The sequence below is a fragment of the Hylobates moloch genome, unplaced genomic scaffold, assembly GCF_009828535.3.
Source record: "Hylobates moloch isolate HMO894 unplaced genomic scaffold, HMol_V3 SCAFFOLD_18, whole genome shotgun sequence".
NCBI classification, from domain to species: domain Eukaryota; kingdom Metazoa; phylum Chordata; class Mammalia; order Primates; family Hylobatidae; genus Hylobates; species Hylobates moloch.
The window spans coordinates 34,066,060-34,082,479 of NW_026652293.1; the positions used below are offsets into that span (position 1 = coordinate 34,066,060).

Below are 16,420 nucleotides of genomic sequence, written 5' to 3' on the forward strand. Positions count from 1 at the left end.
TATCTTTGGAAAAATTGCTATTTATATATTTTGCCCAATTATTAATCAAGAAATTGCTTTTAATTCTGCTGTGGGTTCTTTTTTTGTATTGATTAGTATGACATATATTTTGAATAGTAACATATTATCCTACATACGGTTTACAAATATTTTCTACCATTTCCTATAATGCCTTTATATTTTGTTGATTGTTTCCTTTATTGTGCAGAAAATTTTTACTTTGACATAGTTCCACTTGTTTATTTTTGCTTTTGTTGACTGTGTTCTTGGTGTCATATCTAAAACATCATTGCCATGACCAGTGTCAAGGAGGTTTTTCCCCATTTTTTTTTTTAGAGGATTCATGATTTCAGTTCTTATGTTTAAGTCTTTATTTCATTTCAAATTCATTTTGTGATGATATGAGAGAAAGGTTCACTTTTTTCTGTGCATAGTTTTTCCTACACCACTCCTTGATGTGCTTATCCTTTCTCCATTCTGTAGGATCGGTTGACTGTACATTTGTGAGTTTATTTCTGGGTCCTCTATTCTGTTCTATTGGTTTTTACGTAGGTACTATACTATATTGATGACTACAGCTTTGTAATATAGTTTGAAATCAGGAAGTGTGAGGCTTTCAGCCTTTTTGTTCTTCTCAGTATTTGGCTATTTGAGGTCTTTCGTGGTTCCACACTAATTTTAAAATTGTTGTTCTACATTTTTAATAAAATGGCATTAAAATTTTAATAGAAATTTAACTCCGTAGATCACTTTGTGTAGTATGGATATTTTAACAATATTAATTTTTAGAATCCATGAACACATATTTTCCATTTTGTATTCTTCATTTTCTTTCCTCAACATTTTATAGTTTTCAGTATGCAGATCTTTCATATTCTTTGTTAACTCATTCCTAAGTATTTCATTCTATTTGATAATATTGTAAATGGAACTATCTTTATTCCTGTTTCAGATATTTTGTTGTTACTGTAAAAAAATGTAACTGATGTTCATACGTTAATATTGTATCCTGAAAATTTACTGACTTAGTTGGTTAGTTATAACAGGTTTTTTTTTCTGGTAAAATGGTGGATATTTTGAATTCTGGTTAAACTTTAAATTGATAGTTGCTATTATCATTTCAAAATTATTTAAAATATGGCCTGATGGATTCCTGCTTTCATGAATTCAATGGAATTCAAATATTCCCATTTAAAATAATTTTGTCTGGTTGACCTGGGCCCCGGGGGTCGGGGGTACCCCGTGGAAGCCCGGAGATTCGCTTGAGGGTGGGAGGGAGAAGCCGTCAGAGAGGGGGCTGAGCTGGGGAAGCAGATAGGGGCTCCGGGGACAGCCGGGAGGAGAGAGGGTAGTGTCGGAGACTCAGTGGGGAGAGAGAATGGGCCAGAAAAGGAGGAAGGGTGAGAGTGAGCAACAGGACGGCTTCCCGGCGCGGCAGGGAACTTTGCTGAAACTGCGGGCCCCAGGGAACAGCGCGGGCAGGGTGGGAGGGAGTGGAGAGGACCCAGCAGACCCCAAGGTCAGTGTGGAGAAAGGGACATTTCCCGGTTCCTTCGCCTCTGCCCAGCGTTCTGCGGGCATGGCCCCCCCAGGGGCAGGGCAGGGAAGGAGGTCGCTCCCGGCGGGCTCGGAGAACTAAGGGGTGCACACCCGCTTCGCAGGGCCGGGATGATAGGGGAAGCCTGCTGCGGATCTCGCTGGCCCCGTGGGTGGGCGTGGGGGGCGCGGGCGGGGCGGAGCTCACGGGGCCAGCGCCGGGGCCTGCAGGTGGCCCTGGAGGAATCTGCAAGCACCCGCCCGTTCAGCGGGCCTTCCGGGAGACCAGTGTGGACAGCGCCCTGGACACGCCCTTCCCAGCTGGAACATTTGTGAGTCTGGAATTTAAGCTCCGGCAGACAGAGAAGCGGCCGGAGGAAGGACTGGAAGAAACCCAAGTGCAAAGTGCAGCCTGAGAGGAGGAAGCAGAAATGGCTGACCTGCGTCAAACTGGGCTATGAGGATAAGGTTCTGGGCAGGACGGTTCGCTGCCCTCCAGAGACACAGACTCGGCGGGAGCCTGAGGAGCACCAGGAGACCCGCTGCAGCCGGGCGGAGCGGGCGGTGAGGACTCCACAGCTGCTACTTCCCTGCACAGTTCGCCTTCTCCAAGGCCCGGCCCCCAGCGGAGCCCAGCACTGAATCGCATGGCGCCCCCTGGAGCCCTGGCGGGGGGTAACCAGTGGAAGACCCACCTCCCAGGGAGAGGACCCCACTCTATCCCCAGATAATAAAACTATTCTCTCCCCCCAAAAAATAAATAAAAAATTTTGTCTGGTCTTTGAAAATGTGTATCCTCTGTGTACTGGTCAAAATGCTGCCCATTTATCTATATGCCTAATTAGTCAAACTTTATAATGAAGTTATTTAACATTCTTTTTGATTATGAAACAAAACAGTAAATTTGTTAATGGTTTTAATATCATCTAATATGATTGAAAATATGTCAATTTGTCATTGCCAATGAATCTTTGTGTTATTTATTTTACTCTGTTACATATTATGTCCATAAAGGTCTAAGTGGCTTAGAATCTTGCGTAACATATTGTATGTGCTAAGTACTAATTACTCTAATTCATCAAATTATCTTTCTATACCATTCTTAAAATACAATATTATTTTTTATTTATTTTTATTAAAATTTTTTGCCTAATCTAATTATTTATGAAAATTATGAGGTCTATTCATTTTGTCTTCTTTTTTTTTTTTTGAGACAGAGTCTCCCTCTGTTCCCCAGGCTGGAGTGCAGTGACACAATCTCAGCTCACCACAACCTCCACTTCCCGAGTTCAAGTGATTCTCTTGCCTCAGCCTCCCAAGTAGCTGGGACTACAGGAGTGCTCTACCATGCCCGGCTAATTTTTGTATTTTTAGTAGAGACGGGGTTTCACTATATTGGCCAGGCTGGTCTTGAACTCCTGACCAGGTGATCCACCCGCCTCAGCCTCCCAAAGTGCTGGGATTATAGGCTTGAGCCACCATGCCAGGGCTTTTTTTTTTTATCTCTTTATTAATACGTTAGAGAATACAAATGCAGCTCCCTTACAGAAGCACGTGGCATAGTGATGAAGTATGGGCTTTTGGTGTGACAATCATCTGAATGTTTATTGTCCCAATTAGCTATTTTCTCATTCCTAAACCCTCTCTAACCTCCCATCTTTCTGAGTCTCCAGTGTCTATTTTTCCAGTCTCTATATCCAAGTGTATGCATAATTGAGTTCCCACTTACAAGTGAGAAAATACAGAGTTTGATTTTCTGTTTCTGAGTTTTTTGACTTACAATAATGGCCTCTGGTTTTATTCATGTTGTTGCCAAAGACATGATTTTATTCTTCTTCATGGCTGAGTAGCATTCCATGGTATACTTGTATAGCACATTTTCTTTATTCGATTATTGATTGATAAATTTAAATTGATTTCATATATTGGCTATTGTGAATAGTGCTGTGATAAACATGTGAGCATGGGTATTTTCTTTATGTAACAAATTATTTTCCTTTGGGTAGATACCAAGTAGTGGGAGTGCTGAATCAAGTGGAAGTTCTATTTTTAGTCTATTTTGAAATCTCCATACTGTTTTCCATAGAGGTTGTAGAAAGTTACTTTCCCACAAACAATGTATAAGTGTTCTCTTTTCTCTGTGTCCTTGCCGATAGCTCATTTTTCTGCTTTTTACTAATAGCCATTCTGCATGGTGTAAGTTGGTATCTCATTGTGGTTTTTAATTGGCATTTCTCTGACCATTGACAACGTTGAGCATTTTTTACATACTTGTTGACCTTTGACCATCATTGTCTTTTTTTTTTAAATGTTCATGTTCTTTGCTTGCTTTTTAATGAGGTTACGTGTTTTATTTTTGTTGAGCTGTTTGAGTTCCTTGTATATTCTGGACATTAGATCTTTGTCACATTCAAAACTTGTAAACATTTATCTCATTCCATAGGTTTTCTGTTCACTGTGTTAATTAAAAAGCTCATTTTCAGGAGCTTTTTAGTTTAATTGAGTTCCTTTTGTCTATTTTTGTTATTGTTACATGTGCTTTTGAGATCTTAGTCATAAATTCATTGTCCAAGTCAATCTCTAGAAGAGTTTATCCTAGAGTTTCTTCTAGCATTTTTATAGTTTCAGGTCTTACATTTTAGTTTTTTAATCCATATTGAGTTGATTTTTGTATATAGTGGGACATACGGGTCCCATTTGATACTTCTGCATACGGCAATATAATTTTTCCAGCACAATTCGTTGAATAGGATGTCATTTCTCCAGTGTATATTTTTGTTGACTTTGTAAAAGATCAGTTGTTTGTAGGTATGTGGCTTTATTTCTAGGTTCTCTATTCTGTACCATTGATCTATGTGTCAGTTTATATCAGTACCATGCTGTTTTGGTTACTACAGCCTTCTAGCATAATTTTAAGTCAGATAATATAATATCTCCAGCTTTATTCTCTTTGTTTAGATTTGCTTTGGTTATTCAGGCTCTTTTTGTGGTTCCATGTGAATTTTAGTGTTTTTTTTTTTCTAATTGTATAAAAAATAACATTGGCATTTTGGTAGGAATTGCATTTAATATGTAGATTGCTTTGGGCAGTAGAGTCATTTTAATGATCATAATTCTTCCAATCCATGAGCATGGGATGTTTTTCTCATTTGTGTCATGTACAATTTCTTTCATCAGTGTTTTGTAGTTTTCCTTGTAGGGATCTTTCATCTCTTTGAAAATTGTATTTCTAAGCATTTTACCTATTTTGTAGCTATTGTAAAAGGAAGTGACTTTTTAATTCAGTTCTCAGCTTGATCATCATTAGTATATAAAAATGTTACCAATTTTTGTACATTGATTTTTGCATCCTGAAACATTATTAAATTTATTTATCAAATCTAAGAGTTTTTTTGGTGGTCTTTAGAATTTTTGTATATATGATATTATATAATCATCAAAGAGGGATAATTTGACTTTCTAATTGCAACCACATAGATGCTCCCACCAAGACCAATAGACAGAGTCTCTGGGGGGGGGGGCACAGGTGATGGTATTTCTTTAAGCTGGCCATGTGATTATGGCTGGAACCATGGACAGAGAGCCACTTAGCTAAGTATTGCCCCTCAAGTCTTTCTGTCTTTCTTTCTTTCTTTCTTTTTCTTTCTTTCTTTCCTTCTTTCTTTTCTTTCTTTCTTTCTTCCTTTTCTTTCGACAGAGTTTTCACTCATTGTCCAGGCAGGAGTGCAGTGGCGCCATCTTGGCCCACTGCAACTTCCACCTCCCAGGTTCGAGTGATTCTGCAGTCTCAGCCACCTGAGTAGCTAGGATTACAGGCACCAGCCACCACACCTGGCTAACTTTTGTATGTTTTAGTAGAGACATGGTTTGGCCATGTTACCCAGGGCTGGTCTTGAACTCCTGACCTCAGGTGATCTGCCCACTTCAGCCTCCCAAAGTGTTGGGATTACAGACGTGAGTCACTGCGCCTGGCTGCCTCTCAAGTTTCAATGTGCATATGAACTATTTCTGATTCCAGGCTCTCTCTTACTAATGTGATTCTGCAGATTTGGAAGGGGTCCATGAATTGGCTTCTTTAAAAAGTCTCCTCTTAATGCTGATGTTTCTTCCACTACATCCAATATAGTAGCACTCAGCTAGAGAAAGTAGGCACAGCACAGAGCTCTTGATACCCAACACTCTTACCACAACACAAATACATTTGGCCCAAAGTGGAAGCCACCAATCACCATTTTCAAACATGTCATTTTGTGCTGGCTCTTTACAGTTTAGAAAGCCTGGAGAAGGCATCAATGTTTGAGTAAGTCTGCATTTGGAAAACATGTACACATGAGTTAATACAATGTTTACTGAGCACATACTATGTGTTCAGAAGTCTGTTACAGAGCAATGTTCAGGAAACATTACATGACATGAGTTAATCCTCATAGCATCCCAGGAGTTGGGTGCTAAGTTTTCTGTAATTTTCAGGATTTAAATGAAGGACCTAGCGTTTCTATTTTTTCTTCCATTTTAAAAATTATTTACCTGGAAAATAAAATGTGCAGAATAAAAGCTATATAGACAGATGAGAGGGATAGAGAAAAAAGGGTGAACTGTTCAGAGAGATGTTTTATATTTATATTTACCTTTTTGTGCCTTGTGGAGCAGCTACTGAATTTGCAGGAATGGAAAACAAGTTGCTAGGTGGGGTGCCTCTAGAAGCACTGGCTTCAATGAAAAAGAAATTATAGCCCCCAAATATAGAATTTTTTTTTCCATTTATCTGCTTTTCCATTATAGGAAATTGTAGGCACCATCTCAGGAGAGGCAACAGGAGCCCCCACCGGAATCTCTGGTCTCCTTTAATCAGTTCTGTGAGAGAAGATTCCAGGGTGAGGCCAGACCTGGATGAGGCCTTAGAAGAGGGTGGATCTGGGCAGGGCTGGAACAGAAAGTGGACCCCATGTTTCTGATGTTCATGCTGGTGGAGTATTTCCAGTTCTGTCTTTCCTAAGCCTGCCCAACAGATACTTGACTCTTAGAGCTTGCGTAATTTTAATCTGTTTTAGCCACTTCCCTGTCAATTTTTATAACACATGATAACAAGAAACTTAAACAAAACTCTTAGGGTTTTTTAGGACAATTATATGAGAAGCTAAAAACTTATTTTTCCCAAGATAAAAGAAATAGAAATAATCACAACAATAACAATAATTCTTCTGTCCATGAATAGCCCTTCAGGTGGTGACATCGGAACTCAAGGAACAGCATATGGGAAGTGGAGCAAATGCAGCCAAGGCCCCCTGTGCAGCTCCCTTCTCCCTTCCGACAACAGGATGCTGGATTCAGCCATTAATCCGTTTGCTCTAGATGAAAAGTTTCTGGACAGTAGAAACCATGAATTCTTCATCTGTTTTTCTGATGGTCATGTGATGTAGTTTAGATGTCCCCTCCAAATCTCATATTGAATTTTAATCCCCAATGTGGCAGGTGGGGCCTGGGGAGGAGGTGGTTGAATCACCGGGTGAGTCCCTCATGACTCTGTGCCATCCTTGTGATAGTGAGTACTCGCGAGATCTGGTTGTTTAGAAGTGTGGCCCACCCTCCCCCATCTTTCTTATTTCTGCTTCTACCATGTGAGATGCCTTCTTCTCTTTCACCATGATTGTAAGCTTCCCCAGGCCTTCCCAGAAACAGATGCTGGTGCTGTGCTTCCTGTACAGCCTGCAGAACCATGAGCCAATCAAACTCTTTTCTTATAAATTACTCTGTCTCAGGATTTTTAAATAGCAATGCAAGAATAGCTTAATACATCATATGAAAAGAAAGCAATTGATACATTTACCAGTTTGAGTATTTACCAGTTTGAGTCTCCAGACATCTGCCTTGCTTCAACTCAAAGAACAGGAAGGGAGCAACCCCCATCTACTGCTCCTGATCATGGGAGAATTTTCAGTTCATCTTAAAACATTTCAGTCAAAAGCCTCGTGTTTTATGTAGAAGAATAAGGGTGTCTGAAAGAATGGGTCTCTTTATTTATTTTTATTTCTGAGACAGGGTCTCTTTCCCTGTCATTCTGGCTGGGGTGCAGTGGCTCACTGCAGCTTTGACATTCTGTGCTCCAGCGATTCTCCCACGTCAGCCTCCCAAGTAGCTGGGACCACACGTGCACACTACCACAACCAGATAATATTTGTAATTTTGGCAGAGATGAGATTTTTCTATGTTGAGCACGCTGGTCTTAGACTCTTGAGATCAAGTTTTCCTCCAGCCTCTGCCTTTCAAAGTGCTGGAATTATAGGTGTGAGCCACCACACAGGGCAGATGGGTCTTAACTGATTTTAATCAGGGTACCTGAGCATGGAAGACATGCCCTTAATTTTTTTCCTAATACAATATATTTGACAGTTATGCAACTGTGATTTTTTTATTCCTGTGATTCATAAGCATATGATAGTAAAAGGCCTTAAAAGCCTTTGGGAAAAAAGTGCTATATTGTGCTTGAAACCACCTTTTACTCTGAAAGCAAGTGCCATCCAGATACATCTTTTGAGAAGATATTTTCTCCTGTTGCATTTTAGCCAAACAGCTGAGTGTGTCTTGAAGTTGTTTTTTGATTTTTAACAGGACAAGTCTATTTTCTAAGACCCCAAACTGAGGAGTGGCCACGGGGCAAATCACTGCTGCACACATAGAATGCATGTGCAGTAAATACATTTCTCACCCCAAAGCAGGGGTTGTTCCCCCTGGGTGCACACGGGAATCACCAGGGAGGCTTTTAAAATTACCTAAACTCAAAAGGCAATAGATAAATGAATTCGGAATCCCTGCAGTGGGACCTGAGCCACAGTGCTGTTTAAAGCTCTCTGGGTGACTATGGGGTACAACTAAGCCCCCAAACTGCTGCTTTAAATCAGCCTCTTCCAGTGAACTAGTGGCAAATGGGTTCCTGAAATAAATGGAAAGATTTGCTGCTGGGTTGTGGTCTTCTGGTCTTACCTGCATTACGTATTTTTCTTTGCCGAACTGACCTCTGCTACACATTTTATTCCTGATTCAATCCAGTTCTACTCATACCAAATGAATACTATGCACTAGGTGCCCTTGCATTGCTGAACCTCACTGTGGGGAGAGGACTTTGCTGAATAATAATTGCATCCTAAAAAAACTCAAAATACTGGACACGAATGATCCTCCTGCCTTGGCCTCCCAAAGAGCTGAGACTGTAGGCATGAGCCACCGTGCTTGGCCTATACGCTAGAAAATTAACACTATCTTACTTACTAAATTGATGTAAACATGGGAAGACCTAGAAGGTCACCAAAGTGTTAGGACATAAGTAAATACCTTGGAATATTAATATCTATCTGATAATGCCCTGAGCAAACATGTCCCACTTTAAAACAATACGAGACAGTGCTATTATTCTGAGAGATGAAGTTAAAATTTTGTGCAAATATGTAATATTTAAATTTTTATATATGTATAACATTCATGCAGAAAGACATATACAAAGAAATCATGTAAAGTTCAATGAATTATTACAAAGTGAACACACATGTGTAACCTAGAAATAAAACCAGCTTCACTGATGCCCTGGCAACCACTTTCTCTCTTTTTGCTCCCCCAAAGTCACTAAGATCTTAAGAGCTAACATTGTAGATCAACTTTGTATTATTATACATGTTTTATTACAGAAAATTTAAAACACACAAAATAAAAGAAACAGTACAATAGGCCTGTTACCCAGGCTCAATGACAGCTATTAACATGCCAATTTTGTATTATCTATACATCAACTCATTTCTCACGTAGACTTTATTATTATTTTTTTCTGATACAAAATGTGTGCTCATTGAAGGTAAAATCTTGGCTGAGCACAGTGGCTTAAGCCTCTGTAATCCCATCACTTTGGAATGACAAGGCAGGAGGATCATTTGAGGACAGGAGTTTGAGAGCAGCCTGGGCAGAATAGTGAGACCACATCTTTATTAAATTCTTTTTAAAAAAATTAATCAGTCACGGTGGTGCCTGCCTGTAGTTCCAGCTACTTGGGATGTTGACATAGAAGGATCCCTCGATTCTACGAGTTTGAGGCTACAGTGAGTTGTGATTGTGCCACTGCACATCAGCCTGGGTGACAGAGTGAAACTCTGCCTCAAAAAAAAAAAATAAAGGTTCAACCTTAACTAGCTTTTTACACATAAACACACCCATATAAACAATCCCTCTTTTAACAATAGAAGTACCAAATTAAAAATCATTAATGTGAACCCATTTTTAACTCAGACTTTATCTTTTAATAAGTTTCTTTCTTTTTTGTTTTTTGAGGTAAGTTGTGCACTGATTGAAAGGTCTAATCTTGGCTGGGCACGGTGGCTCACATTCGTAACCTCATCACTTTGGAAGTCAGAGCTTAGGAGTTTGAGACCAGCCTAGGCAGCATAACAAGACCTCACTGGGGAAAGATAGTGAGACCTCATCTCTACAACAATTTTTTAAAAGTTAGTTGGGCATAGTGGTTCACACTTGTAGTCACAGCTATTTGGGAGGCTGACTTGGGAGGATCACTGGATTCTGGGAGGTCAAGGCTGCAGTGAGCTGTGATTGCACCACTGCACTCCATCCAGAGGGACAGAGTGAGGGTCTGTCAAAAAAAGGTGCAATTTTAACTGTACATGTATGACACATCAACACATCCATATAAACAATCCCTCTCTTAAAAAGTACCCAATTTAAGTTATTAATATTCATGGGAATTACCTAGAAATTTTTTGTTTGTTTTGGTTTGGATTTTTACTGAAAGGGGACACCTAAAAATGTTATTTAAAATCTAGATTTTGATAAAAATAAGCCTGAGTTTTGTCTTTTTTTGAGACGGAGTTTTGCTCTGTCGCCCAGCTGGAGTGCAGTGGCATGATCTCGGCTCACCAAAACCTCTGCCTCCCAGGTTCAAGCAATCCTCCTGCCTCCCAAGTAGCTGGGATTACAGGTGTGAGCCACCACATTCAGTTAATTATTTTTTTTTTTTGTATTTTTAGTACAAATGGGGTTTCCTTATGTTGGCTAGGCTAGGCTTGAACTCCTGACCTAAGGTTATCCACCCGCCTTGGCCTCCCAAAGTGCTGGGATTACAGGCATGAGCCACCGTGCCTGGCCATACCTGAGTTTTGACTGAGAATTTCTCTTTCTAAGAAAGTACATCATATGACAGTTACGAGGTCTCTTTTACCTAAAATAAATAGAATTTAATAAATAAAAATTTAAAAAATTTACCTGAGATTAAAGGGCAAATCAAAACATATGTGTAATATGTTATCTGTAGGAGCATATTTTAACAATAACATAAATTATTAATAATCACTAAATGTTATAATAATTTATTAACTAAAATGAACAAAATTCCTATTATGATATCTATGAAAATACTTTCTTAGAGTAAAATATTCTCATATCTTTAGAGGGCACTGGTTAAAAACAACAAAGATGTGGAAGTTGATGTCTTATCAAGTACCTACTTATCAAGTAAGTAGCAGACCCCTCTTCACACCTTTCACAGAGTTATACAAAAAGCAGTCATTTACACAAGAGCAGACAATTTTCCTAGCTTTCTATTGAGTTTATATGTTAATGTTGTTACAAAATTTAACTCAATTTTCTTATAAAATTACCTGATCAAATTTTATATATTATATGATAATATATCAAAATTTATTTAGATGTCAAATAAATTTTGATATCATAATATTATAATATATAACAATATATTATAAGTTCCATTTACATTCAGACAATTTCACTAGGCAGTGTCTGTCTACCACTAATTTTTTTTTGGTTCCACTATTTGCACAGGCAGCACAGCTGGGAAAACACCGACTCACCCAACACAGTCTCTTCCCCGTCTTTCTCCTCCTCAAGGAATCAGTTCATCAGTCAATCAAGTCATGTGGGACTGGAGGCTGAGTACTCCCTAACATAGAAGGTCTCATTCCTGCATGCTTTCCTCAGCAGAGGGGGAGACAAGAAGGTCCTTTTAGGGGACACTTGCTTGGACATAGACGAGGCTAGTTGGAGGGCTCTGACCAGCAGAGACAGACTCCGCAGCAGTAGGAAGGGATGAGGCAGCTGTTCTGAGCCTGGAGCTCCACCACACCTTGTCCCGTCTCACCGAGGCAATTTTGAGAGGCTGCCCTGGAATAAGGTGGATGATGAGAAACAATATGGGCTTTGCCAGGATTCAGGTGGTGTCTGCGGTGTGAAGACAGGATCTGAATGTTCAGAATCTAGGCTGTTTTTCTTGTGATCAGTTGGGTTACCTGTTTGAGACCAAGTCCATTTTAACTAGGGAGGCTGAATAAATTCCACAGAACACAATGGCGCTCCCAGGATGACTGAGGAAGGGTGAGAAAGGGGGAAACTTTTTCCACCTAGACTTTTTGCTACCTCAGGAATCGGGGGCTGATTAGGTTAGCACTGGCTCAACCTAATCAATTCAATTTTATTGCATTTGATCTAATTATCTTCCCCATTTTTAAGGTAGGAAGGGTCATTTCATTTGGTATTTATTTTTTCTCTGCATTTTTATTTCATCATATACGTGTGGATCTACTACAATCAACCAAAATTTAACATTTGTTGTTTCCAAGCACTTAAGAAATTATAATATCTATGCATACAATGTTAACACCATGTATAATAAATTCTCTTTATGTGCAAAATATATAATGTATGTCAATATAGGCATGTTTAATTGTGCATCTTGAAAGGTGAACAGGATCATAAATACTTCCAGGTAGGAAATGGGACAGAAATCGGAAGAAATGATTCCCTGATCTTCGGATCCCTGTGCTCTCGGTTCTTTGTTTTCTTGACACTATGACAGGATCCTGAAAATGTCTCCCTTAACTGTGTCTACGTCTCCAGGAGAACTACAGCAAGAAACTTCTGATTGAGGCTCTAAGATGCGGCAGGAATGAGAAAACTGTTCAGCCAATCAGAGTAAGCCACGCCCAGCCAAGGGAAGTATAAAAGGCAGGTCTATCAGAATAACCCACACTCTGCCTTTGGGCGTGTGAGAGAGCACACCTTTCACTTGAGCTTCAACATGGGAAAGGGAAATGAAGACCCCGATCTCTGCTCCTCCATCCGATGCTCCACTGACCAGCCCCCTTTCCAACAGATCTCCTTTACAGAAAAGGGCTCAGATGAGAAGAAACCATTCAAAGGAAAAGGCAAGACCGCCTTCTCCCATTCCAGTGAGAAGCACATACAAAGGCAAGGTAAGGTCTTGGGCTGCTCCTATGGAGGCTGGAAGGAGGGTTGGAATCAGGGATACTGAGCTATGTGTCTTTGGTAGGGTTTTATTTTGAGATTGGGGATGGGAAATGGCCTAGTGCCCTCAGGGGACTTTGAGGAATATGTTCACTCGTGACACTGGGAGAAGAGCTTCCATGAAAGAATGATCCGCAAAAATGTATCAGAGATAGAATATGGGACTCTTCCTAGGGAGAGGTGAGTCATCTAAACTTTCTTTTGCGGCAGGATCGGAGCCCAATCCAAACAAGGAGGAGAATTCTGAGGAAACCAAGCTCAAGGCCGGGAACAGCACTGCTGGATCAGGTAAGATTTGACTCTTTCAAGGTGAGAAGGGACAGGGCAGCAACACAGGCTCCGCTGGCAAGGAAACTGGGAGCTTCTAGACAGCCAGGGCCATACAGATCCTGGACACTAGAGAACAGATGAGAGCTGTGGTTTGGTGGCAACCTCAGCTCCTGTGTGTCCAGGATGGACTAGGAATTTCAGGGTGTTCAGCTGGAGGCACTTTCTCAAACCCTCATTGTGTTCACAGAACCAGAGTCCAGCTCATATCGGGAAAACTGCAGGAAAAGAAAAATCAGTTCCAAGAACAGCTGCCAACACAGAGCAGGTAGAATCTTGGTGTTTTTTGTTGTTGTTGGTGGTGGTGGTTTTTTGTTTTTGGTTTGGCCCAAAAGGCAAATAATCAGGAAACTTTTATATGAGGCTTGAGCGGAAAGGGAGTTACTTATTCATGAGTAAGTTTTTGAGATCTTAGCACTCTGAGAATATCTGGGGACTCACAAGAGGTTCAGCCTCACTTCATTCCAGTGCTGAGATGGTCAGGAAGGAATGGGAGAGACAAGTGGGGTTCACCTGGGTGCACAGGGGGTTCTGGAAATGAGGGTCTGTGGGGACTGCTCTGGTGAGTCTCTCACATGCTTTCTTTACAGGGAACCGTCCAGAAGAGGAGTGCAGCTTGATGTTGAAAAAAAAATCAAGATCCTCCACTGCTGTGCACAACAGTGAAATCCAGGAGACCTGTGATGCCCACCATAGGGGACGTTCCAGGGTTCGCACTGGGCACAGCAAACGGCACAGGTCTTGGGCCCTAGGAGTCCAAACACCGTCACTTCGAAAAAGCTTGGTGACCTCGGTGCGAGCTATGTCAGAGGCTGTTTATCAAGACCTAGCCCAGGTGTGGGCACAGCAGATCCATTCTCCACTGACCTGTGAGCAGCTGACACTGCTCACTCAGCTCCGGGGGCCTCTGTGTGCCCAGGTGCAGACCTTGTATTCCATGGCCACCCAGGCAGCTTATGTCTTCCCTGCAGAGGGCTGGCTTGTCCCAGCCACACTGCCTGGTCCTGGGGATTCAGCCCTGGAGAGAGAAGCCCAGCCCTTCCCTGGGCAGGAGATAACTGAGCCTGTCAGTGGATCAGATGAGGCTAAGCTGGGAGCACCCTTACCCTATTCAGCAGAGATACAGCTCTGGGAATGAGAACAAGGAACTGCTTCTTAGATTCTTCCAGATGACCAGCAGTGACAATTTTAGACACACTGTGTTAATAAATGACAGAACCTGAAGAAGTCATAGGAAAGAAACTTGAGCGGTATACTCAGAATGGTGAGCCCTGCATTTTGCAGACCACTAAGGCTATAGACAAATTTTATATTTCATGTTAGACATTTGATGCCCTTTGGATGTCTGATGACAGTCGTGCATTTCTATATAATCAGAACAATATTATAATGTAATCGTGAATTTGCATATTTTAGATTGTAGAAAAGTAAATTTAAAATTATATGCTTTTTTTTTTTTTTTTTTTTGAGACAGTCTTGCTATGTTACCCAGGCTGGAGTGCAGTGGCAAAATCTTAGCTCACTGCAGCCTCTGCTTCCTGGATTCAAACAATTCTCATACCTCAGCCTCCCAAGTAGCTGGGACTACAGGAATGTACTGCCATGCCTGGCTATTTTTTTTTTTTTTTCTTGTATTGTTAGTAGAGACAGAGTTTTGTCACTTTGGCCAGGTTGGCCTCGAACTCAGGTGATCTGCCAGCCTCCGCCTCCCAACGTGTTGGGATTACAGGCATGAGCCCCCTTACCAAGAAATTGCTTCTCTTTGAATCCAGAAAATGTTGTAGGTTGTCACTCTTCCAGCCGGAACCCATGGAGTACTAATATCCACAAACCATTAATAGCACTCCCTGTGAAAAAATGTCTATACATTTTTACAGTTTGATATAATTATAGTAAAATTACTATGCAAGCTGTTTACTTTTAATATTTCTACATAAAATTTAAGTCAAGATATATTAAATGGTAAATGATTGTACTTATTTATTGAACTGCCTCATGTTTTATTTCATTTTAAAATCCTAAATTTATATTTTATTGTATTTTATACATTTCAATTGATTGTACTATATTACAGGATATGGAGATTTCATCACATACTACAATACAGTGTATTTTGTTATATTTGAGGTATATTCTACTTGTATTTTGTACTGAGATCATACAATCTTTCATTATCTAAGTGTATTAATTACTTGTTTGGTTGCTTTATAATTTTCATTTTATGTAATGAAATAAACATTAATGTTGTTTGGAATTTTAAATTTCTTTCATATGGAATTTGTATTTAATAAAGATGTGAAAAAGAGAATGTCTTATCTTCACTTCTGTGTCATCCTATCCCTGACCTCCCCACAGCCCACAGCTCTTGTCATAGTACAGGAATAGTGTTCTATCACCACAGGAAATGTAGCCAATTCAATGGTAATACACAGATATAAATTGGAGATATAGAGATTTTATTCTTGACCACTGCAATAGAAAAGCATCAGAGTAATGTGAGTCACACAATTTTTGGGTTGACACTGCTTATGAGTTATGCTTACACTATACTGTAGAATAACTGAAATAAATTATGTCTATTAAACAAATGCACATACACAAATAACGTGTCTAAATAACAATGGACATGTCTTAATGAAAATGAATTTTATTGCTATAAAAATATTAACACATAGATACACACAATGGGGTCATACAATGTTGAAAAATAGAGATGGGGAGAGGAACAGAGACAGGGAGAAAGGGAGGAATGGAGCGAGAAAAGGACAGAGGGACAGAGGGACATTGGAAAGGAGAAAGTGAGAAGAGGGGGAGGAAGGGAGGTAGGGAGGGAGGAGGGAGGAAGGGAAGGACAGAGGGAGAAAAGGAGCAAGAGACAGAGGAAGGCAGAGAGAAAAGCGGTCTTCTGCCTCTAGGACCATCAGGACCTCGCACTCCGGGAAAATGTTGGGTGCCCAGTGCAGGCTGAGTGCTCAGCCCACAGCCGCATCGGCCTGCGGGGCGCTCACCAGCCCTCCGGATCGCCAGCCTGGGTCACTTCATCCCGGAGCGATTCAGACGAATTCCGCCTCCCAAGGAATGATTGAATTGCCCAGAGAGCAATGAGCTCAGCCTCGGGTGATTGTCCGTTTTTCACCCACATGGTTCACAGATGACATAGCCCTAGGCTGAGCCAGCAACAGAGAGTGAGGCAGATACTCCCATCCACACAGGAGTCACACTCAGGCCGAGTGAACCATGATTC

At 40.7% G+C, this 16,420-nt stretch overlaps 1 protein-coding gene and 1 pseudogene across 1 annotated transcript; both read left to right on the forward strand.

Annotated features, from left to right (window-relative positions):
- The first annotated feature begins 1,378 nt into the window (after positions 1–1,378).
- LOC116457419 (retinoic acid receptor responder protein 2-like) lies at positions 1,379–6,956 on the forward strand (annotated as a pseudogene).
- A 5,613-nt stretch (positions 6,957–12,569) lies between these two features.
- Positions 12,570–15,484, forward strand: LOC116457848 (protein FRG2-like). Its single transcript, XM_032137327.2, has 4 exons — positions 12,570–12,797; positions 13,060–13,137; positions 13,367–13,444; positions 13,767–15,484. The coding sequence occupies exons 1-4, from the start codon at positions 12,623–12,625 to the stop codon at positions 14,312–14,314; spliced, it is 879 nt and encodes a 292-aa protein (XP_031993218.1). The 5' UTR covers positions 12,570–12,622; the 3' UTR covers positions 14,315–15,484.
- The last annotated feature ends 936 nt before the right edge of the window (positions 15,485–16,420 follow it).